Below are 24,689 nucleotides of genomic sequence, written 5' to 3'. Positions count from 1 at the left end.
AGAAAATATTACTTAATTCGTATCTTCTGGATATAGAAGGATTTTTTAACAGTAAAAAGTAAAGATAGAAGTCATACAGAGAAAATCTTAACAGATTCAAATACTCAAAAATTTAAGCTTTTATAATAATATCCTGGAAATAATCATTAAAATATTAAGTAGCAAATGATAAATGGACAGCAAGTAATGTTTCTAACTTATAAAGTAAGGAAAACACAACTCACCAAAGAGGATGTAAAAATAACCAGTATCAACTGGGTATAACATTTTACTTTATTACTATTCAAAGAAGTGAAAGTTAAAGTCAGAAAATGGTTTCTTCTTACTCAGCTAGTAAACTTTCAAAAACTGAGTATGCAATTCAGGTACCAGTCAGTGAAACCTCCTGGATGTGAGCCAGAAATTCTACTTCAAGGAATTTTTCCTGAGGAAATCATCCCCAAATACAAAGATTTATGAATAATGACATGTATAGTAGCACTATTTATAGTAGTTATCATTTGTAACACTGTCTTGAGGGAAGGTTATACAACTATCAGAATGATCAAACTATGTTACCATTAAATCCAGCGTCTACCTGGAACCAGGATGTGCTTTCCACTAAGCCCTTTTGATGGCCAGCTCATCCCATCACCACCCCCACTTTTCACAGCCTCAGAACAGATTGCTGGTTGTCATACCCTGTCCTCCCTCCCCATCAGTGGTACAGATAGATGACTCTTTCCTGACACCCTTAGGCCATCTTCCCTGTAGTTAGAAAGGAAGCAGCAACATGTTAACACTGATGCTAAATGAAAAAGGAGGTTCTAGAACATTAAGTGGAAAAAGTACAAAACTGTTGCAAAATGCAATATGCGGAGAAGGAAGGGGCTAGGGTGGGAAAGTGGACAGAGAGGCCATGAGGCAGCACAGGGTAAAGGGCAGCTGGTAAGGTGCCGTTCTGGCCCCTAGGGGCACTGTTGTCATTTCACAGAATCCTTGGTTGGTCTTTCCTGGGCTCCCAGGGAACCACAGAGCCCTGCAGAAACTACCATCCACTGTGGTTCATGAGCACCCTGGAGCTCTGATAACCAGAGTCCCCTTCTCCTCATTTCCCAATCTATGGTCAAAGGTAAAGCCATAGTGCCCTCCGATTTCAACTAACAGCTGGTGGCACCAACTCTAAGGGACAAAACTGATGTCAGATGAGCTCTGAAGGTCAAGGGAGCCAAGGAAGAATGTCTCAGGAGTCTGTTGGTTACTCTAGGACAGCAGAAGACCCTCCACCCTTATAGCCTCTAACTTGAAGGGTTTTGTTACCAGTGGAGAAACCAAGACAAGAAAAGTTTATTCATCAGAAAAGCTTACTGCTTGTAGGGGCAAATCTGACTCTATGCTACGGTCCTGACCACAAAGAATAACAATGCCAATAACCCAGGCTCGACATTGCCCAGGCAGGGTGCTCTGTGAACCAGCACAAGGACTATCCTTCCCATACAAGACACCTCATGCCCCCAGAGCAGAACTGAGTGCCGCCTTGCCCATGATGCTTCTCAAACACCCAGAAAGGGCACTGAGCTCTGTGCTCTTCCTCTGACCCTTAAACAGGAGACATACTCTGCAAACATCTGCTACACTGAAGGGAAACATCCTTAACTGTTTCAAAGCTGAAAGGTGGAAGGAATATTGTTTCTCACTTCCCCTGAATTGAAATCCCAGCTAGAAGCTTCCCAAGCCCTAGTCCCCATGAATCGGGGACCTAAATTTAGATTGTCCTTGGAAGGTCACTGGATCATCCTGGTACAGGGTCAGCCTGCAGCTGCTCAAGATAAACTTTGCTTTTTGCCGACTCAGGCCTTTCCCTCACAATTAATGAGATCCTGCCACACTTCCCCTGGGAAAGCAGAACAATAGCTGTAGATGAGCAGGTGGCCTTGGCCAATGTGCTGGCTCTCGAGCCCCTTGCCAGAGATCATGGATTCACAGCCCTATTCAGTTCCAGGCTGCCTCTGACCTGGGCCTGCAGGCCCTAGTCCACTGTGTAGCCTGGCCTGCCAGGCTCCTCTGCCCCTTGGTCACCATACCACTTCCCAGTTCTGGGTTCTTGCACAAAACTTTTTCCCTCCCAGATTGAACGATCACCTCCTCAAAGAGCCCTTTGTGACAAGAGATGGCATCTCTTTCCCCTGTAACCATAAGCACACCTAAGATGGTCTGACTCAGTTACTGGTAGGAGTTTTTATTTGTCAGCCAGGCAGGAGTTCTCTGGGCATCACTATGCCCAGAGACTGTACACAGTATGCAGTAGGTGGCCAGGAGATCACACATCAGGTGGCCAGGAGATCGGTCCTAGAGAGTGGCAGGAAGGGTAGGTATGGTTTCATGTCCTCCTAGGTTTGGGTTGGATCTCTCTGCAGTATCTCTGGATCTACTGTGGGCTGAGGCCATAACCAACACAGTGGTTTGGGGTGGAAGTCCGATTGTGAGGCAGAGGTCCTTCCATCAGTTCCCTATGATACTGTGAGTCTGTCCCCAAAGAGACATGGGCTTGCTGGGACCACCTCAGGGTGGTGTTGGGTGCTGGGATGGGCCTAAAGTGGTAGAGAGAAGGAGGCTGATGAAGGAGGAGAGCTTTCTGCTGGTTTCAGTCTTAAGCTGGCTGATGGGGATACAGGCAGCCATAGGTCAGCTGTGATCACAGGCAGTCCCCTGCCCAGGACAGATGCATGAAGATTGTCACTGTGTTGAGGCTTATTCCTGCATGCTGGCAGAGAGGCCAGCAAGCATATGAACAGTTCCAGGAGGCTTCTGGGAACCATGCTGGGGTTGGGTGGCAGAAAGATATCCAGGAAGACATAGCCTTAATAGCACAACTACCTGAGAGACATGCACTGAAGGCAGAAGAGACAGTGGCTGAGAGACACACTAGTCTGAGGGTGCAGTCTGGATGGGGTGTGGATTATATGCTGCAGGACTGTCAAGATCCAACGCAGATGGGTGCACATCCCTATGCAACACTTTGGGGACTCAACACTATGTCTTCAGGCATCTTGAGCCACAGATGGTTTTAGGCAACGTGAGCCAGGTGAGGGAGATGCGCCAGAACTACTGAGATGACACAGTTGCCCTCAGGAGAATGACTCAAGAGGAGAACTCAGCAGAGGCCAGGAGGCCAGAGAGCCTGCAGTAGTCACAAAGGATAGAGAGCAGTGAGAAGGGTGGTGGGAGGACCCTGGCAAGGACTTGGTGTGTGGGGAGGGGGTGTCCAGGGAGATCTGCAGGCTGGTAGGGGAGTGGCTGTGGGTGTGCTATAGGAGGGAAGCAACAAGTGAGCTGGTGTCTGGGGAGAGGGAGGCATCCGTCCTCAGAGCACCATCCTGTGCACTGAGGTGAAGTTTGAGTTTAAGAAGGGGAGCAAAACTGCCCCAAACCCAAGCCCCACCCACAGGCAAGCTTGTCTTTAATGCCTCCCTACACTGGACAGTCAGGGTGCGCCTTTTAATTCAGAGCCATGTGAGGAGGGAGAAGGAAGCAGAGCCGAGGAGGAGAGGTTTGCCAAAGCTCTGAGTGTGTGTCAGGCTCCCATACCATGCCTCCTCTTTGGAGGGCTGTGTATCATAGCCTCTCACCACATCAGTGCAGAACAGGGATTGGGGAGAGGTCTCCCAGAAAGGGAACTGGTGCCTCTAGGGGGTTGTAAATTTCAGGCCTCCTATCCCCACCTGAGCCTCAGGGGGTCTCAGAACCATCCCAATGAGACTTTCAAGAAATGGCTGGGCCATTGTGCAGAAGAATGCCCGGAAATCCGCACCTCCGCCTCCAGTGAGGATGGGGGCTCTTCCTCCTAGCCAGGAAACTCCAAGTTGGCTTCCGGAGGGTGGCCAGAAGCCTGGGGTGCCAGGGGTACAACTGCCACTGGTGGAACAGCACAGTCCCGACCTATCCCTTTGTGTCTCTCCTGTCTAAGGGTCAGAGCAAGCAGCTAGGCCTGAAGCCACAGGCAGCTCTTGGAGAGAAGTCTGTGTACTGTATTTTGGGGAACACTGGTGACTTCCTTAATGGTGTCGCTGGAGCTGGGCCTCTGAGGTTGGGGTATGGACAACAGCTCAAGAGGAGCAGCTGGTTGGAAGGATGGAGGTCTGCGAAGCCCTAGAAACAAGTGCAGTAAGGTTGGGGGCAGCAGTTGAAAGGCCTTGTGCTGCCTGTTCTCTGCTGGCCCCTTGGCGCAGCAGTTGGACAGTGGTGCTAGGTAGGATTTTGGGAGAATCAGGAGCCCCTGCCTTGACCAGCACAGGCTTGTCTAGTCTCTCAATCTGTGGGCAGACAGTGCCAGGACTCGAGGGGCACCGCACAGAAAGGACCTGGGCTGGGCATGGAATCCAGGGCAAGCTTCGGAGTGGGCAAGGTTAGTAGGGACCTTCAGGCTTACTCAGGATTGTGACGGGGGACATTAGTGCAAGGCAAGGTTCCTGTCAGCTAATGAAGTGGCAGGGGAAAGCGGGAAGAGGCTCGGCTCGGGAAGTGTACGCGCGGGGTGGGGGGGGGCCCCCACGTCAGCCCGAACGCCCTCAGCGGAGACTCCAGTGGTTGCAGGGGGGTAGGGAGACGGTGGCGGCGGGGCAGAGGGGGCCTTGCACTCTTCGCTACCCTCACGCAGTTGTTTCGCCAACTCCCCCAGCTCGGGGTGTGGGGTGTGGGGGAGGGGGGCTGTCATTGGTTGAAGGCCGTAATCCGCGTGCGGATTGGCTGGTCAGGGCTGGGGGGCCTGGCCTGAGGGACAGATCCGCCCCGACCTTCAAATAGGAAGCCCCCCTGGAGGCACCCTTAGATCCGAGGCCGAGCTGCCCACCCGCAGGACGTATCGAGAGGGTTTTGAGCCCAGGCGAGGGCGCGGAGGTAGTCGGGCCCGTTTAGGGCCCTAGCGGTTCGCGAGAGGCACTTCGGCGTCCATCTGGAGGCTCCTGGGCCGTCGGACGCGCGTCTTGTCTCCAGCCATGGGGTCTGCGGCGCTGGAGATCCTCGGCCTGGTGCTGTGCCTGGTGGGATGGGTGGGCTTGATCCTGGCGTGCGGACTGCCCATGTGGCAAGTGACCGCCTTCTTGGACCACAACATCGTGACGGCGCAGACCACCTGGAAGGGGCTGTGGATGTCGTGTGTGGTGCAAAGCACCGGGCACATGCAGTGCAAGGTGTACGACTCGGTGCTAGCCCTGAGCACGGAAGTGCAGGCGGCTCGGGCGCTGACCGTCAGCGCCGTGCTTCTAGCGCTAGTTGCGCTCTTCGTGAGCCTGGCGGGCGCGCAGTGCACCACCTGCGTGGCCCCCGGCCCGGGGAAGGCGCGCGTGGCGCTCACGGGCGGCGCTCTCTACGCGCTCTGTGGGCTGCTGGCGCTGGTGCCACTTTGCTGGTTTGCCAACATCGTGGTCCGCGAGTTCTATGACCCAACCGTGCCCATGTCGCAGAAGTATGAGTTGGGCGCAGCGCTGTACATCGGCTGGGCGGCCTCGGCTCTGCTGATGTGCGGCGGTGGCCTAGTGTGCTGCGGCGCCTGGGTTTACGCCGGTCGCCCGGACCTCGGCTTCCCGGTCAAGTACTCCGCGCCGCGGCGGCCCGCGGCCAGCGGCGACTACGACAAAAAGAACTATGTTTGAGCGCGCGGAGCACCGCGGGTTTCCGCGCGCCAGCCACGCCCGCGAGCCGGACACCGGCCCAGGGAGCCTGCGTGGACGGCGAACTCCGCTGGACCGCGCAGTGCAGCGTACGTGCTCCGCAGAGCCGCCCACTCTACACCAGGACGCGGCCCACAGGCAGAGATCAGCTCACAGCCTGTTCTGTCAGCCATCAGCCGCGCCCTGCCCCGAATCAGCGAAAGGCACTTGGAGGACTTACTAAGTTTTTTCTGTGCGCGCTGCTCGCTCTTATCTATGTTGGACGCGCGATCCACCTGCCTTGTAGCCACTAGACTGAAAATGCCTCTTCTGTCCCTGATCCTCTGGGTCTTGGATGACGCAGTCATCCCCAGCTGCTCCTCGTGATTCCAGAGAGGCAAAAGAACCCAGGGTCCTAAACTGGGCTGCGGGAGAAATGTACTACCGGCCTTGGCCTCATAGGTGGGACGTGGACCAGGGAGAACCGAGACTTGGACCTCACCCGGCAAGCTACCAAGGCGAGACTTGTGGACACCAGATCCTGGGTGTGAGGCTGGGGCCCTGCGCAGCTTAGGGGAGGGTAAGAATTTGTTTAGTAAATGGTTTGAATACCTCCCACCTGTGTCCTGTTCTCTGTCCTTTCCCTAGCAGCCCCATTTCTCACCCACCCACTGCTCCCCTTCTGTACAGATCCCCCAGCACTGGCCTCTGTGGTCCAGAAGATCCCATGACCTTTTCTTGAACCCTCTCTGCTTCCCAGACACCTTCCTGCAGACTGGAAGTCACAGCTTGCTACAACCCAGGAAAGTGAGGTGTGTAGTCAAGAGTAGCTGTTGTTGAGCCATTGTGGGGGGGTGAGGATGGGGGGCATGGGAAGCGGTCCTGGGCAGACATGCAGAGCCCAGTTGGTATCACCCCTCCCACAACCCTGGCCAGTAAGTGGGAATCTTGGAATGAAGGGTAAGAGTGAACAGCCAGGCAGCTTGCCTTGCCCAAGAGCCTGAGCTCCATGAACCACAGGGTGGGTGCTTCCCACATCCTTCTCAGGCCTCTATTTCCAGGTTACACCAAATGGCCATGGGCATCTGTACAACACCTACCAGGCTCTTTCTGCCAATGGTGTTGTGGAAATGGGCAAATTCAGGATGTGTGCATGGCTCCAGGAAAACAAACTACAGAACAAGAACTTTGCATGGAAGAAGGCACTGGCAGCCAGGTGCCGAGTGCCTAGGCTCTGCTCCCATCCCAAACCCTTTGGTCAGTCCTTATGTAGCTCTGTACTCACCCTGCTATCCATGTCCAGCCCAGACATCAGCACCTTTGCCAGTCATGCTGGAAGCACCCTGTGTGAGCTGTATGTGTGTGTTGGGGGTGGGGGGTGGGGGAAATCATATGGAAGGAGGTAGAAGCAGGGTAAAACAAGCCAGAGTTTTACAACTCAGAGCTCGTTGCTTCTAGCCTGATTAGGTACTTTGAACTAATGATATGCTTTCACATCTGCCAAAGGGCATAAGATACAAGTACACAGGAGTGGGCACTGCAGGGAGGAACTTCAAGCACAGCAGAAGGATTGGCATCTGCCACCCGCACTGAACGTAGATATGTGGGCTGCATCCAGCAGCGAGAGCTCTCCCAAGATTGGCCTGATTGCCCACCATAAGGAAAGGGGAGATACCCGAGGCCAGACTCAGCAGATGCTGTGAAGACTGCTCCAAAACCCAGACAGATTCAGGATCAGTCAGGGAGTGGGACTTTCAGGAAAGCCAGAAAACCTGGTGACCTGCACTCCCAACAATGGTCAATCCCTGTACCTGCAGCCTCTGTCCCGCCCTCTGCTTTGTGCAGCAGGGACCAAGAGCCACCCCAGGGCACACAAGTGCCCTTCTAAGGAACTCAGAGCAAAGGTCCATGCACTCTGCCCCGGCTGCTGGGCCAACAGTGCCCAGGACAGGGTGTTGGGCCAGGAGTAGAAGCTGGAGGCGGAGCAGTCAGGGCAGAGCTCTGACTCCTTCAGGTCCCAGGCATCAGCTTCTATTCCCAAGGGCTGTACAGCACTAGCTTCCCAGAACTAACAGCTAGAGAGTCTTGGGGGAGCCCAGTGGGGAACACTGACTATTGGCCGATCCATTCCAGAAAGAGCAGCCCTGTTCCTGGTAGGTAGGGCCACTGCTGGAGGTCAGGGAGAAGAGCTGGCCTCCAATCCAACTGACCTCATGGTGCCTGCTGGCCATTTTCGATGATCACCTGAGACTTGGCTACACTCACCTGCATCGTCAGTCCCAAGTCACTCTTTTCTGGGTTTTCCCTCCACCCCTAATCTAAAGCCTGCCCAAATCACGCTAACTTCTGTCACTGTCTCAGGTGCCACAGCCAGGTGACCATGGATGGTCCTTCAGCCTGCCTGCTTCCCTAGTACCTAGCCTCAGGTGGAGCTACAGTGGCTTCTTTGCCACTTATATAGACAGCACTCTCCTCCCTCGAAGGAAGGGACCATGTGACATTCTCCTCGTCTCCTGATTCCTTCTGCCTTGCAGGTGTTCAGACATCTGGCAGGCAGGACCTGCTGACACCACAGCTGTCTTGACTGGGAATCCTTGATGCATAGACCTTGCCTGCCATGGTCCTACCCAGTTTCGACCGCTGTGACCAGTATATGGGTGAGGTCTTTCTTGGCACTTGGTATCTGTCTGGAGCCCCTCAGACAGCCTGCCCATCCTAGCTTAGGTTCTTGCTATCTGTGCCTGACTCACCCGGAAGCCTCGTGGGTCCTACTGTGTGTATGTGGGCCTGGTGGGCACCCAGACAATGGATGAGGGCTCTGGTGAGTGGGTGGGGACTTACAGGGATTGGTCAAGAGGGTGGCCTTGTTGAGGTTAGGTGTACAGGAAGTGGTGGGAAGGTGGACAGCTAAGTCCCTATGGTATCGCTGGGCAGTGGTCAGTACATGGCAACTTTGTCCCTGGGACTGATCTGGGTGGTTACCCATTGTGCTCATTTCCTGCTGGCCTTCAAGGGCACCCAGCACACATGATCAAGACTCCTCTGGACCCATGAAGACTCAGGGCACAATCAGGAGTTGGCCCTGTGACAGCAAAGCAACAAAGATGGAGGAATAGAAACTAAAATACGCATTTTATTTCATTAAAAACCAATTGTCCGTGATTCTAAAACTCTTATCCATAACTTACTACCTGAATAAAAGCCAGTTAATATAAATAAGGAGGAAGTAATTTCTGAAGAAATCAAATGCTGAAAAAGAAGAAAAAAAAATGTCAGAAAATATTAAAGCCTTCCCAAATAAATTAATGTCCAGGCTTCCCTCCAACAAGCTGGACTGCTGTTTCTGGTAGCCTCCTCCATTCACACAAGTGGACCCCACTGTCTATGGAAAGAGATCGTTCCCCCAGGCAGGGCCAGGCTGCTATTGGTATGGTCCCCAGCACCTCCTCACTTTGCAGACGCCACCTTGTGGGGGGAAGATACTCACATGGCTTCTCCCCTTCCCAGTTCACCTATCCTGCACTGTCTTGGTGGCAGAAAGCATCAGAGTCCCCACTTGTAATCTTTGAGTCACAGATTTTCACCTCTGCCCCTAGCCCTAAGGCCCTATCATGAGGTCCAGCACTTGTCCAAAGGAGTGAGATGAGTGAACAGGCTCAGCTTGTATGTAAGGTACCCAAAGGGTTTGGCCCCACATCTCCTCCAACTGCCTGATCCAGTCCAGCTCACCCTGAGGGACTGCAGAGTCCCTGAGGACCCCTATGCTGTTCTTAGCAGATTCCACTGGGACTTCCACAGGGATATGGGAACCTGCCCCTTGTAGCTTGCAGCTCACCACAGATGGGGGCATTGGGAGGATCCTGGGCCAGCAGAAGGGGACCCTCTACCTTGACAGGTCACTTCTGCCACAGTAGTGGTTTCAGCCCAGAGCTTAGGGAGACACAGGACTGGACATGAGCATCCACTGACAGAAAACTGGGTTAAGAAAATAGGCCCCTGGCCCATTTTCCATGCGGTTCCTCAAGAAAGAGGTAGCAATGAGGGGCACTGGGGAGAGCCCTGGTTGGTGGGGCATCCAGTGTCACAGGAAGCTGTCAGCAGCAGCCACACACTAGTGAGGGGCCAAGTAGAACAGACATTTCTTAGCTGAGTAGCTGCCAAAAGCTTTGCTTTCCCAAAAACAGGCATACAGGCGCCGAGACAGATGTCTTTGTGGGCTCCCACCCAGAGACTGAAGTAAGGTTTCAAAGGGAGCAATTCTCCAGGTGCTCCCCACCCACAAGAGGCAGCCCTTGTTCCTGGCAATACGAGGTCTGTGTGTCCCACATGCTGTGCATGCTGATGACCACCCACTGTGACCAGAGCAAGCTCCGGTTCTTTCAGAAGGGTTCCTAGGAGTTTAATGTAATTAACTTTCTCAAAAATGGCTCATTGTGGCACTGCCAGCAGCCTAGGGACAGACATTTCTGTGAAAAATGTATTGGCCCCAAGTTTCTTCAGGAGGCCTGCTCAGGTCTGAAGCCCAAGTAGAAGCCTGGCTTGAGGAAGACAATGACTAAGGAGAGGCAGAGTATCAGGGACACTTGTGACAACTTGGACAGAGCCAGGCCCTGCAGCAGGACCACCTGAGTCCTCTGAGGAGGCCCCTGGGAACCCAGTCAGTGCCTGACCCTCCCAACTTACCCTTAGGACAAGAGAGAAACAAGTGCATCCAGAAACTTGCTCCGATCCTCTGCTTTCAGTTCAATTACTGAAGTAATGAAAGAAAAACATCTGTGAGAAGGGAGGAGCAGGGGCAAAGTGAGGGAGAGGTGAGAAAAACAAGTCAAGCATAATAACTTCCTTTTCCCAACTGTCTAAGAGGGACAAACCTCCATCCAGCACATTCCAAAATGTCCAAGACTCCTTGATGGCCTGGAATATCCTGGGCCTAAGAGGTTACATTTTTCTGTCTCAGTACTTAATCCTCAGAAATTCTTGGCTGCTGTTGGCAAGGCTGGAGCTGTGGTCTGTGGGGAGGACCCTCTGGGTAGCCAGGACACTTAGCAGAGAGCCCATAGGGATGTGTGACTCAGAACCACAGGGCAGACACTGGCCTTGCCACCCTGCTGGCATTGCCCTGCCCCCTAAGCCTCTGAGTCAGCAGGAGGCCAGTATCTCAGCTTCAGTGTCCTCTTCCATAGAAGAGAACACAATGCAATCACCTGCATCTCTGCGGGATCAACAGACTCAGCAGATACACAGGAGATCATCAGACAGCAAAAGTCGGCAGGCTGGTTGTGAGAGCTATGGCTCCGGGTGCCCCAAGCCCAGCCCACAAAGGCAGGTGCCAGCCAAAGCACCCTCTAAATCTACCCCTGAACCCCATTTTCTACCCCCCAATTCTCCACCCACAGGAAAAGCCAAGCAGCTCCTGGCCCCCAAATCCTTCCCTGTGGAACAAGCTGGACATTCTGCAGATCAGTTGTGGCCAACCTCTCCTGTGTGGGAGACAGGAAACAGGGAGTGTGGCTGCTATTGGACATGTCCAACCTAAAGCTGCAGAGTCGGCCCAGAGTAAAAAATCTGGCTCTAGACTCCTGAACAAATTAGGAATCAAACAGGGTATTTAATGATAGTGACTCTGAATCAATGTTAAGGAATCAGGGGTGGTGATGTGAGAAAATCTTTTCTGAGAGGAGGTAAAGTATATCCCTCCTAACAAGTTCAATGCTGAAGCTCTAACTCTGTGCACCTCAGAATCTAACTATATGGAGATGGAGCTTTTAGAGTGGATAATCCAATCAGACCGGTGTCCTTATAAAGGAAATATGGACACAAACACAGAAGGCACGCACAACAGAGTGGATGACAGAGGACGACTCTGGGCGGACACAGTGAGAAAGTGGCTGACTACAGCCAGGGAGAAAGGTTTCAGGAGAAACTGATCAGGGTCGGTTCCAGCATGACCAGAGGGCTGGGCCCTCCAGCAATGCCAGGATCTCTGGTTCCGAGATCAGATGACCTTGAAGGGGTCCCTGGGCAGGGTACTCTTACCTGAAAGGTCAAAATGGTTGTGCAGTGTCCGGGAATTAGTGCCCTCTGCTGCCTTCTCAAACGCCCGTCCAAAAAAGCTGTGGACACATGAGAGGCAATGGGAGACCCTTCTTACACACCGAGGACGGATATAAGAATTGGTCCAGACTCTACCCTGGCCAATGGATCAACCAGTGGTTCACATGTCTAAGGTCTTACTCCGCTCAATGGCAGTCACCACCTTGTTGCTGGCCTCCACCTGCTCCAGCTGAGTGCTTCTCAGCTCAGGCTGAGTGTCCTCTGCTCCTCGAGGCTTCAAGCCAATGGTGCTGGCTGCAGTCTCCCAGTGCCCAGTGCAGTGATGTCAGCCAGGGTCTCAGCTGAGACCTGGGCTCACACAACATAGCAGGACTGGGTGGCACCCCCACGGCTGGGTGGGGAGTGCAGCTGTCTTGTGGCGCAGTAAGGGCAGTGGGGCAGGAGCACCTGGAGATGTAGCCCAGCCTGAGTTGCCAAGAGGACAAAGGCCAGCAGAGTCAGAACTACCCTCTGGGGGTGCAAATGAAGGGAATGTCATGGAAGGGAGGATAGGCGTGTTGTGGAGGACCGAAAGGGATGTATGCTTTGAGACTCCATGGAAACTCTCGCAGGAGACTGATGGGTCAGAGCTGTCCGTTGACCAACACAGCATAGTGACAGACAACCAGTGAAGGCCAAAGTGATGGTCCCTGCGGACCGTGCTTGCTGGTACCTTGGAAACTCTAGCACGACTATAATCTGAGAGCACAGCAATTTTAAGTCTGGCCAACATGGAAGCACTCATCTCAAATAAAGTCCATCACCTGTCCCAACTTACTGCTAAGAGGTTTTTGCAGACCCAGAAGGTCAAAGCTAAAGATAGCTGAGTCAGGATTGATTCAGATTTGAGACCAGTGTCCTCGGTAGCAAGAGGCCAAGGAGAACTAATTAGAAACACTCAGGGGTGCAGGACACTAGGCGGTCTTCAGCCCCCTGCTGCCCCAGTACTGCCCATGAAGTTAGTCAGTTTGGGGTGCTGGGTGGCAGCATCCTGTTGCCTGCCATCACTCATGATGGGTTCTAGGTCGCTTACAATGATGTGCTAGAAAGCATAGGCCTGCTGCACCTAGGAGGTAAGGGAGTGGAGGGATGGGCCATGGGTTGCCCTGGCTGTGCAGAATGGAAGGGCAGGGAGAACCCAGGTGTGCCCTGGGCCCTATCTGTTGGTGACAGCTGGCTTGGATGCAGCAGGCAGGAAGAAGCACAACAGTGCAGCAGCAGAAGGGTGAAAAACCCCTCACAATTTGCTGACCAAACCATAGAGATCCATGGAACTCTGCTTGGGCATGGCAGTGCACTCTGGGCATATCCCTGTGTATCTCACTGCACTGTCCTCAGCTCTTGTAGCTGAACTTTTAAAGGCATTCGACACAAATCTCAATTTGGGTTTCAGCAAACAATGAACTTGACTCATTTGGGTGGTACAGGGATAGATTCTGAAGTCCCAAAGGTCAACATGAGGTCCCAAGGAGACAGTGGATGCTTGTCCATGAAGGCTTCAAAGACAATGCACACACAGTTGATCTCTAGGAACCCTGTAGGTGAAGCTTAATTTCTGGGGTGGCTGAACTGAAACTCCTAATTTTTGGTGCAAACTGCTTACTTCTCAGAAGAGGGTTTAAGCCTAGGGAGTTCTTGCCCAAGAGCCACAGAACCAGGGTACTGGGTTACACTCTACTGCTGGTGTCACCCATCGTCAGCTGATAGGACTTTGGTTTGCCCAAGGGAGCCAGACACCCTGGCCTGGAAGGATATGCTCAGCTTCAGCACAGTCTGAGAAGAGAACAGCAAGTATGCCACCATTCCTCTGCTCCCCTCTACCTATGCTATGTGGGTGTGGGGCTACTAAGAGTTCTCAAGTTCTCTTACAGCAAAATCCTGTTACCTGTAGCCCAAAGATGGAGGCCTCCATCTGCTGGTATCTGTGTTGCACTTTCAGAACAAGACCTGACAATCTCTACCAGGATGGGAACTTGTCCCCCAGGGAATGTACTGGGGGGCAGTTCCAGACCAGTCTCGTCTTACAGTGGCCACTCTCATTCAGTACTTGCTGCCTCACACAGCTATGGCCTGGGCTCATCCCAGGTGTCCTGCTCACTACAAGTGCTTGAGGCTGACTCATGACTGCCCTTACTGATTTCATCACTTATTTAGGAAAGCAAACTACAAGCACTCATAAGTTTCATCAAGAAAAACAGGTTTGGTGTTAACCTGCAGTCTGAGAATTTAAGCCTTCATGTGCTTTGTGGTGGAAAAGCTTTGTGTATGGCTTAAAGGAAAACACCATCCATGCAGCAGGGCCTACAGATCAATGATACATAGCCACAGGACAAGCAAAAGCCGGCTTACTTCTTTCTGTCCGAGCTGTCAGTCTCTGGGGGAATGCCCACCATGGTCACTGTGCCCTGCTCCACACTTAGAGGTGCGGCCATCACCAAAGGCAGCAGCTTGCAGCGCCGGTTCTTTGTCTGTGAAGGCAAAGTGCAACCTTAGGCATGGCCCCACACAGTGAGTGCACCACTCACCATGTTCACATGCCTCCGCAGTACCAGCTGCTCATTCTCCCAAAGCCTGAGGGACCTTTCTCACCAGGAGAGCAAATCTTCATGCTGCTGCCCTTAGGACCCTAACAACTTGTCCCCCCAGCCTACCACCCCCAGCCCCAGTGTCCCAAGCTGTTACCTATCTCCCTTTGGCCCTGCCCACTCCCTCATCTTGCTTTACCTTCTCTAGATATGTGCCAACCTCTGACGCTACAAGTACCCACACCACTATCCGTTTTCCCTAGTACTTCCTCAATAGGAAGCCGCGCTCAAGTATTTCCTTCACTGCTTACCCTGGCACTATACTCTGCAACACAGGTGACCGACTGTTTGGTTAGTCCAGGACTGAGGGGCAGCACAGGATGCAAAGCTCTGACATCCGACAGATTGTGTTTGCTTAATAACTGTCTGATTAAAGAATGGAGACTGTGAAGCAATATTTGTTCAACCGTTTTATAGAGGAGGCAAATGAGAGTCAAGGTCAAATAACTGAGGTGGCTGAGATTGAAACCCAGCCTAATGGACTTCAGAGCTCATGTTTTGTCCTTAGTTCATTTTTGGTTATTACTTAATTACCTTTACCTAAAAGCCAGCTAATCATGCTATCTTCTATTAAACATTTTGTTTAAGGTAGCTAATAATGGCATAAACCCTCATCCTAGAAAGAAGAGTAAGATTCTCTTGGTTGGGGCCCTCCCTGTATGCAATGGGTTAAAGCTGTATTCAGCCACTGCAACATGAGTTTGATCCCTGGCCAGGGTGATGACCCATATGGCATGGGAGACTTCTCCTGTTCGACCAGCTGCTCTCCTCAGCAGTGTATTTCAGTAGACCTGCCTGTTCTGTTCCCCACTCCGTCTCTCTGATGAATCTTTAGCACCCCACATACATCTCTGGCCTGTACCCCAGTTCTTGAATGCATAAATATATACATCTTTTAAAAAATTCTCTTTGTTGTCTTTCATCTCCACATGTATAGCTCCTGTTCACTTTTTTTTAATGAAAAGTATATATGGCACTTTAAAAAGAAAAAAGTAAATAGTTTTCTATGTGTGCTCTTTAATTATAACTTATGATATTCCAAGTACATGATGTTCTTCTACAAGTGAAACTCTTGTTTAAAAGATTAAAGGACAGTCACATCTTGTTTGAAGTAATAATTTCTCTATCATTTGTTCTAGCTTAACCTGATGGAGTTTAATAAATTATGACTCTTAAGTATGTAAAACTCAGGACAAAACTGCTTTGCTATAGACTTTTTTTGGTGAAATACATTATATTCCAATAACTTCTACATTTTCTGGACTTTCACAACTGTTGACCTTTTATATTTTAAGTTGTGTTGAATAGGATGAAAATCATTGGTATTCATTATTTGCTTTGTTGGAGGTTAGTCCAAAATGTTTGATGAAACTATTTTTACAGTGTAAATTCAGTTTTTATGCTTGAGACAGTTCAATGAGCTGTGTATATTGGAACTCCTCCAGCTTCATGCCTCCCATTTTTGTAGCATTATGTAATAAGCCCTGAAGGTAGGGGGTAGGAGGGGAGTGTACGTATGTGTACATATCTTTTAAATATATACGAAAGTGTCATTTCCATTCCATGTCAATAAGTGATATTTCATCTATGTGGTTATACTAACAGTAATGGGCCTTCTAAGTCTTTGGACCATTTATGAATAGTGATAAACCCATACTGCTGACCTGGGAGGACAAAAAGATTTCCATGATTGAAATGTGCAGGATCAACCCTACCATAATCACACTCAGGAACCTGATATTATTAGTAGGCAAGGCACTTCTGCCTAAATATGAGCTGAGTAGGTATCATGGGCCAAACACAGAAGACAGAGCCACACACAGAAAAGGGAAAGTAATTCCTGAAAACAAAAGTTTTGCTGGGAAGCAAGTTCATACTCCAACCAATGTGGTCTTTCCCTGATTTGCCATTGCTGAACACAAGTCCCACACCTAGCTTCATGTGTCCCATTAGACTCCTCCTTAGTCACTTGAGAACTGGAGAGTGAGTGATAAAGTCAGAACTGTGGGAACCACAAATTTCTTAGGGGTCAGCTGAGGAATACACAGCTCGAAAAGCTACCTGTAGTCAAGTTTCTAACACCCAGTCTGAGTACCTGATTTCTGGCACCCACTACCCAGCTCCTCACCGAACACACAAAGGACTTGAGCAGGTGTCTGCTGAGCAGGCTTAGGGATGCTGGCTTGGAGAACAGCATGACATCTGGGGCACCCTGGTGGGGAGGTGGTGGGGGGAAGAGACAGATAGTCAGAGGGAACTACTAACAGGCATGGCCTGGAGTCCATGTTAGAGAAAAAGAAGCCTAACCTCCATGAGAGAACAGTAGAGGAAGGGTCCCTGGGAAATGACAAGGTTCGTGCAGAGGCAACTGGCAATTGTCTGTTGTGTGGCTTGCAGCTGTTTCTTGGCGAGTTCCAGGCCCCGGTACAGCTTGTCCAGATTACTCCTGTAACATGGTAGACACATGGCTTTAGCAGAGTCACAAACAAACGTCTCTGGATCAGGAAGGTGTGTGCAGAACTCTCCCTCCAGAAATTCCCTTTTACATGAAAGGAGGGAATGAAAAACATGTAAATTCACCATGATGAACATGAGAGATGGGAAGCTTTGGTGCTGGAGTCAGGAGACTGACACTGGTGGGTGACTAGAGGGTAGAGGATGGGGTGACAGAGACTTAGGAGGAGGAGCAGTGACCCCAAAACATGACAGGTGGATCTCTATCTTCCATGTCAAAAAAGGGTCCTTCTATGAATACATTAAGATGAACCCTCTATGGAGAAGTGAGGTCCTCAAACAGTTACTGTACTCAGCCAGTAAGGAGTCCAAACCCAGAGTGGCTCTCCATCCACCAGGATGAAACAATGCCTTTGACCATCAAAGTTACATCCAGAGATCCAGGGCTCACCAGGTTTCCGAAGCCCCCTCTTGAATATGAAATACCAACAGACATTTGAGGAATGCCTGTGATCTAAAGAAATAACCCTAGAGGAAACAGACATAATTTGAAGAACAAAAGAAATCAACTAATTATTATTTTTGGAATGATTTCAGTAATTAATATATTTGTAAAACAAGAAGATGATGTTATAAAATGGAACAATCAGAAAGTAGGAGGTATTTGTGGAAAGTAAAATGATTACAAGAACATAAAAATTCTCTTAGAGGATAAAGAAACGCTTCCTTAATATAAGGAAGATAAACAAGGAAAATCTACTGCAAAAATAAGAGCTAGAGCATCATTCCTGAAGGCCTAAAAAGGATAGAAAACACCAACGAGGGAGAATGAAAGAGAAGAAACAGTACAAAGCATTCCCAAGCCCTGTCCTAGACATATTACTATAACATTCTAGAATACTGAGAATAAAGGGAAGGTGGTGAAGGCTTTTTCAGGAGGAGAGGAGATACATTTACAAAGAAGAACCAATATGGCTCCTTCTTCCCATCGGCACCACTGGGTATTAGAAGACAGGTAGACAATGGACACCCCATTCAAGAGGAAATTACCTTCAACCTGGAATGCTGTATGAGCTAGACCAGCAACTGTTATGTCAGAGGTGTGAGAAGTCAGAATGCATCCTTTCTTTAAAAGGGACTTGAGGATGGTGCTTAAACAAAATGAGTAAAAGATATCAAGAAATGTTGGCTCTAACCTAGGGGTACAGACTAAGGTTACAGACAGGGCAGCAGATGAGCAGGTGCAGAGAACTGAGGGTTCAGCTAGAATGTGAAAAACAGAGTCTCTGGTTCTCATTGACAAAAGACACTCAGGGAGTATCTCCATGAAGGAAGCTGGGAAAACAAATGGATATTATAAAGAGATAATTGAGAGCTCTAGGAAATAGAGTGATTCTGAAATATTTTATCAGAAGAATGAAGTAAGACTATGTATTATGAGACAACTTGTATTCTAGTCTCAGCTTAAGAATAAGTATAATAAACCATGAAGATGTAAAAGTATAGATTTCAGAAACTGGGAAGCATGGGAGAAGGAAAAAGGAGGGAGGCTAATTTCCTTTTCTTGCAAAGAGAAAGAGAGACTTGAGACACTGACTATAGAACAGACATAAGAATGTTACAGTGGTCTTCCCTGGTGGTGCAACAGGTTAGAATGCAACACTGCAAGATAGCTGTGGCTGCTTCAGTGCAAGTTCGATTCCCCGCCCTGGAGGTAATCCACACGGCGAGGCAGACCTTTCCTGGTTTGCCCACTGTTCCTCTCAGCTTTATACTTTGTCTGTCTGCCTGTCCTGCTCCCCACTCTGTCTCTGGTGAAACCTCTCACCACCCCTGCACCTCTGGCTTGTACTCCAGTTCTGTATGCATAAATAAATAAATCTTAAAAAAAAAAAAAAAGAATGTTACAGTTACAAAGGAGCTAAAAATAAGGGGGAAGGAGCACAAATGTGGGAAAAATGTTCTTTTGTCATAGCAGGAACTCAGTAGACAATGTCTAAAATTATTCATCAATTCTTAGATGAGGCCTCCAGCAGTTTAGGTTGTGGATTTCCCCAGATTTCTAGATAAAAATAGAGCAACTAGATTATAAAACGAAGAATCTAAGACCTACACTTACAATACGGTAAGGGAATGATGGAATATGACAGATTCCAATATATAAGGAAGAGAAAATAGACTACCAATAGGTCACAAGAGTGGGTATTGTCCTCAGCAGGGAGGGAGTAGAGAAAGTGATACACAAAATGACTGGGGAACAGTGGTCACAACTTATTTTTTCCCTACCCAAGAGTGTAAGAGGGTCATGGTAAGGAGCAGGGTAGGGTGCCAGAGTAGTCTAGCCCCTGGAAGTACCACCTGACCGGCCATAGCTCCTTTCCAAACTGTGCCTGGCATTGGGGAGAAACCAACAAGATAGATAAACGCACAAGATAGAACATTATAGAAAATAAAAGAGAAGATATAGATAAAAACATGCTGGGATAACAGTAAATATTATTAGGGCAATTAGCCAAGAAAATTAAATAGAAGGCAGTTAAGCTGGAAAGAAAGATGTAAAATCACCTCTATTTGCAGATAACAAAATTGTACAAGGAAAACCTTAAGGAATCCACCTAAAACTGTTAGAGCTAATAAAACAAGTTCAGCAATGTTGCTGGATACAAGATCAATGTACAAAAATCAATAGTATTTCTATGCAAGTAGCATAGAAACAACTAAAACAGAACAAACCAAAAATGAAATTATGAAAACAAGTCTATTTAGAATAGCATCAAAAAGAATAAACATTTAGGGATAAGTTTAACAAAAGTAAAAATTTTATCCATCAGGAAATTATAAGACATTGTTGAAAGGAGGACCTAAGCAAATGGAAAAACATATGTTGATGGAGTGGAAGACTTAAAATTGACATAGTGATTTAAAATTCACGTGAAAATTAAAGAACTGAGAATAGCCAAAAATTGCAATAGCAACAGTAATCAAAACAGTATGGTATAAAGATTCACAAATAGAATCGAAAGTTTAGAATCAATTCTCTTATTTATGGTCAACTAATTTCAGCATGGATGCCAAAATAATTCAATGGGGGAAAGGAGTCTTTTTAACATTTCATGACATCAATGATAAAAGATATTTTTGGAACAATGGTCCTGGAACAATATCTTGTTGACATACAAAGACCTGTTGGAAAACTTCCTAACACCAGACATAGAAGCCTCATCAAATATCTACCAAAGAGGTAAAAGACATACAATAAAAACTACAAGATTAGGACCTAAGATGAAGCAGACTCCTCATGCTCATAAGTGGGTATCATATAGTCAAAATGATCATTCTACCAAAAGCAACAGATAAATTTAACAAAATCTGCATTAAAATATCAACAGTGCGGCCCTCCCTGGTGGCACAGCGGGTTAAAGCACAGCACTGAGAATCTAAGGCCGCTTCCACATGAGTTCAATTCCCGCCTGCCCCGGAGATGACCACATGGTGTGGCCTACCTCTCCTGACCCGCCCGCTGCTCCCCTCAGCAGTGTACTTCGTCGATCTGCCAGTTCTGTTCCCTACTCTGTCTCTGGTGAAGTCTCTCACTGCCCCTGAGCCTCTGGCCTGTACCCCAGTTCTGTATGCACAAATAAATAAATCTTAAAAAAAAAAAAAATCAACAGTGGGGCTTCCCTGATGTGCAAAGTATTAAGTCACATCATATGAAGCTATGCACAGCCACTGCAGCATGAGTTTGATCCCTGGACAGGGAGGTGACCCATATGGCACAGCAGACCTCTCCTGTGTTGACCACCAGTGTATTTCAGAGATCTTTCTGTTTTGCTCCCCACTCTGTTTCTGGTGAATCCTCTCAGCCCCATCCCTCACACCTCTGGCCAGCACTCCAGCTCATGTATGCATAAATAAATCTTAAAATAAATAAATAAAATACCATCAGTATACCTCTAAGAAACTGAACGGCAAAGATTAAAATTTACAGAATCATAAAAGCAAAAGGGCATGAAGTCATACAGCAAAAGTAATCAAAAAAGAAAAATGAAACCAAAGCATTATGTGGCATAACCTATTAAGAAGCAACTATAATTAAAACAATATGGACAAATGGATCAAAGGACCAGAAATAAATCCACTTATATAATAATACTAATTTATGATAAAGCAGTCACAACCATGTAACGGGGAAAGGACAGTCTCTTTAACAACTGGAAAGGACAGTCTCTTTAACAACTAGTACTAGGAAAATTGTAATAGAATGAAGTTGAATCTCTTTCTAATTCCATGCACAGAAGTTAATTCCAAGTGGAGTGAAGACTAAGATCTAAGACCTGCAATAATAAATCACAAAGAAGAAAACACTGGTGATACATTTCATGACATCAATGATAAAAGGTATTTTTGGAGACTTCACCTCTATGGAAAGGGATATAAAACAATAATAAACAAAGGAAATTACATTACACTTTGTTTGCTTTTACATAACAAAATAAGTCCTAAGTAGATTAAAATGACCTCCAACCACAAAAGCAGGAGAGAATAGAGGGAAGATAACCCTATTTTGCTGCTGGTGAAATGTAAACTGGTACCGCCATTTTGTAATTTGATCTGAATTACCTTTAAGAACGAAAGTACTATTGTGGCCCAATAATCCCACTCTTAGGGGATGATACCAATCATGTAAACACGGAACCATCAAGTCAAAAAATTATACGTTCTATGGTTTACTGCAGCACTATTTACATTGGCTAGAACACTGGAAACAACCTAAGTGCCCACTAACAGAGGATTAAATAAGAAGATGTGGTATATCAACATATCCACTATGGATATATTCCACTATGGAATACTATTCAGCCTTACGAAAAGATGAATTGTTACATTTACAGGAAAATGTAAGAAGGTCAAGTATGTATAATAAAGAAAGTTAGAATAACAAACTCAAATATTGACCATTTTATAGCAGATGATTCAACAAAGCAAAATACCTCTAAAAACTAGCAGACACTGGCCCTCCCTGGTGGTGCAAGGGGTTAAAACACAGCAATTACGAAGCTAGCCTCAGCCGTGGCACCAGTCTGATCCTCAGCCAGAAGGGTCACTCACATGACACAGCAGATCTCTCCTGTCTCATCCACTGCTCCCCTCAGCAGTGTATTTCAGTCAATCTGCCTATTCTGCTCCCCAGTGTCTCTGGTGAATCCTCTCATCGCCCCTGCACCTCTGAACTATGCCCTAGTTCTGTATACATGAATAAATAAATGTTAAAAAAAAACAAAAACAAAAACCAGTAGACACTAATAAATGAAGTGAGGCTTCTGAGGTTAAGAGGTGGGCCCTCCCTGGTGGCACAGCAGGCTGGAATCAGCACTCTGAAGCTGGCTGTGCCTGCTTCAGTGCAAGTTCGATCCCAGGCCCTGGAGGTGATCCACATGGTGCAGCAGACCTCTCCTGTCTCACCTGCTGCTCCCCTCAGCAATGTACTTCATTGATCTGCCTGTTCTGCTACTCAATGTCTCTGGTAAATTCTCTCACGGCGCCTGTACCTCTGGCCTATAACTTAGTCCTGTATGCATAAATAAGTAAAATCTTTAAAAATAAAAAAAAGAGGGAAGGGCGATGAGAGGGTCAATAGTATAAGGTATGGTGGTGGAGGTGAAAAAAACAGTGCAAATCAAACAAGAAAAAATAATTTCCTACTACTAGTGATTTAGCACTGTATCATATACACACATTCACAAGTATCTTTCCACAATTAAAAAAATTAACCTGAAATGAATCATACACATTATTTAAAGGTCTTTTTTAAAAGATTTATTTATTTATGCATACAAGAACTAGGGTACAGGTCAGAGTGCAGGGAGTGAGAGGATTCATCAGAGACAGAATGGGTAGACTGTGAAAATATATTATAAATCTTCATGACCTTAGATTAGGCAGTAGTTTCTTACAGGTAACACATTTAAAATATAAGAAACAAAAGAAAAAAGATAACTAGGACATCATCAAAATAAAAAACTTTTAGGCTTCAATGAACATTAAGAATGAAAAGACAGAGCCCTCCCTGGTGGCACAGCAGGTTAAAGCACAACACTAAGAAGCTAAAGCCACTTCCACAAGAGTTTGTTCCCCTCAATAGTCGATCTGCCTTTTCTGCTCCCTACTCTGTCTCTGGTGAATTCTCTCAAGCCCCACACTTCTGGTCTGTACCCCAGTTCTTATATGTATAAATAAATAAATATTTTTTAAAAAGGAATTAAGAGAAAGAGAAATACACTCAAGAACAGGAAAAGTGTTGGGTGCACTCTGGGTCTGGTGAACCGTGATTCTAATTTGCACTCAAGCAGGTTCTACAGGGCATGGTCCCTCCCACAGCCCCTGAATTGCCTCCTTAGAAGTGTGAGGCTGAGGACCTGAGGTTGCCTGAAGGGAGACCCACCCCTCTGTCAACTACCTGGAGAGAGAATCCAGAGCCTGGATGAAGTTATCCGTCCCTGAGTCATCCTTCTCGGGACTTTCCATCAGTGACATGGTAGCAAAGACTACATCACTGGCCAGGAACTTATGCTTGAACCCAAAATGAATGCTGAATGTCTGCACACGCATATCCTTCATCCTGCAATGGAAGGAAGCAATGCAGCTGTTACCTGGCACGTGGGAGAGCTCTCACCACACAAGACCAGCACATGGGTAGTTGTATCTCCTAAGCCCACAAGCACTCACAGCTCAGTCATTCTGTCAGAGAATGAAGGGGGTCACAACAGTGCTATAATCCAAAGAGTGCCTGTTCACCCAAAGCTGCTCAACTGACTGGGGCAAAACATTAAACAGGTGTTAGGGTAGAATGTACATGCTGGTTTCTCGAAGCTCTAGGATGCAGGGAGCAGTTAAGCCAGGGACGGCCAGGCACTTGCCTAGGATGCCAGAGGACCCAGTCAGGCAGAGCACTGAAACTGGCCTCAGTAGGCCCTTCCCAAGTCTGTTTCCTGTGTCCAGAGAGGAGGACCCTGGATCAAGTTCAAAGTTCTATGTCTTAGTCCCAGAACTTAAGAACTGTAGACCTTCCAGGCACTTAAAAGTTCTACTTTAAGCTAAATAGAACTCAACATTCAGGAATGGCCAGATTGAGGTCATGCTCATTTATACATTCTTATTTTATGCATTATTTTAGGATGGCAGTTAAAGCTGAAACTTAAGCCAGAAAAATGTTTACCCAAATTTATTCGCAGACTCTTCAATCATCTCTCGCAAATTTTCCTTCAAGGAGATGTCCATGGATTGAAACTTCTGCTTCACCTGTTTCAGAGGGAGACTGGAAAGACAGCGAGTGCTGGTAATGAGAGTAAACTATCTTCATATCAGTATTGCTGAAGTGATGACAGTGGGGGAAGAAGCCCGCCAGGACCCATAATGTATATACAGGGGTATCCCAATGTGGGCCATGGGCTAGATTCTGGGATCACGGCTGTTAGAGCAGAAAAGGCAACAGACAGATCACTCCAAGTGGGTCATGGTAAAGGGGAAAGGTTTCTCCCTCAAGGACAGTGGGATGGTCACTCACCCCATATCTGCAAAGAACTCCTGGAGCCGCTTTTGCCCATGCACAGACCACAGCTTAAACCTGGAGGCCGTGTAGCACGTGTTACACAGGCTGTCGTGGAGGGACCAGTGCTGGTAGAGTGCCAGGCGGAGGCTGGGCTGTAGTCAAGGACGCTGCAGCTGCAACAGTGACCCAGGCCACTCCACTACCTGGTCCCAGCCATCCCAGAACCACCTGCACAAGCCATTCCAGAAGCAATCCAGATCTTTTTTTGGACTTTCCTAGTTTAACTTGACTCATATAGAGAACTTATCAGATGGTAGACACACCACAATTTCCTCATGTGACTGAGAAAATGAGATGCAGAGGTCTGCCAGCCCTAACAGC

The 24,689-nt window shown here is 48.0% G+C and overlaps 2 protein-coding genes across 2 annotated transcripts in view; one reads left to right on the top strand and one right to left on the bottom strand.

Annotated features, from left to right (window-relative positions):
- The first annotated feature begins 4,821 nt into the window (after positions 1-4,821).
- On the top strand, positions 4,822-6,235 carry CLDN5 (claudin 5). The gene has a single exon (XM_004694970.2). It carries the CDS (start codon positions 4,974-4,976, stop codon positions 5,628-5,630), a length of 657 nt encoding a protein of 218 aa, XP_004695027.1. The 5' UTR covers positions 4,822-4,973; the 3' UTR covers positions 5,631-6,235.
- A 2,561-nt stretch (positions 6,236-8,796) lies between these two features.
- The window catches only part of CDC45 (cell division cycle 45), a 32,220-nt gene continuing 16,327 nt past the window's right edge, over positions 8,797-24,689 (bottom strand). The window contains exons 11-19 of the mRNA XM_004694967.2: positions 24,324-24,455; positions 23,976-24,074; positions 23,217-23,378; positions 16,613-16,751; positions 16,434-16,517; positions 14,070-14,188; positions 11,664-11,740; positions 10,311-10,377; positions 8,797-8,876 (exon numbers count right to left, since the gene is read on the bottom strand). Coding sequence (XP_004695024.1) covers positions 10,313-10,377; positions 11,664-11,740; positions 14,070-14,188; positions 16,434-16,517; positions 16,613-16,751; positions 23,217-23,378; positions 23,976-24,074; positions 24,324-24,455 — 877 coding nt within the window. The 3' untranslated portion in view covers positions 8,797-8,876; positions 10,311-10,312. The remainder of the gene's footprint in view (positions 8,877-10,310; positions 10,378-11,663; positions 11,741-14,069; positions 14,189-16,433; positions 16,518-16,612; positions 16,752-23,216; positions 23,379-23,975; positions 24,075-24,323; positions 24,456-24,689) is intronic.

Source organism: Condylura cristata, unplaced genomic scaffold, assembly GCF_000260355.1.
Source record: "Condylura cristata isolate star-nosed mole 26May11 unplaced genomic scaffold, ConCri1.0 scaffold00051, whole genome shotgun sequence".
NCBI classification, from domain to species: domain Eukaryota; kingdom Metazoa; phylum Chordata; class Mammalia; order Eulipotyphla; family Talpidae; genus Condylura; species Condylura cristata.
Note: the sequence above shows the minus strand (reverse complement) of the source record. Positions and strands in the feature narration are given on the sequence as shown.

Bases quoted from the DNA above. Each gene is read 5' to 3' on its own strand.
- CLDN5 (XM_004694970.2), top strand. From the start codon at position 4,974: ATGGGGTCTGCGGCGCTGGAGATCCTCGGCCTGGTGCTGTGCCTGGTG.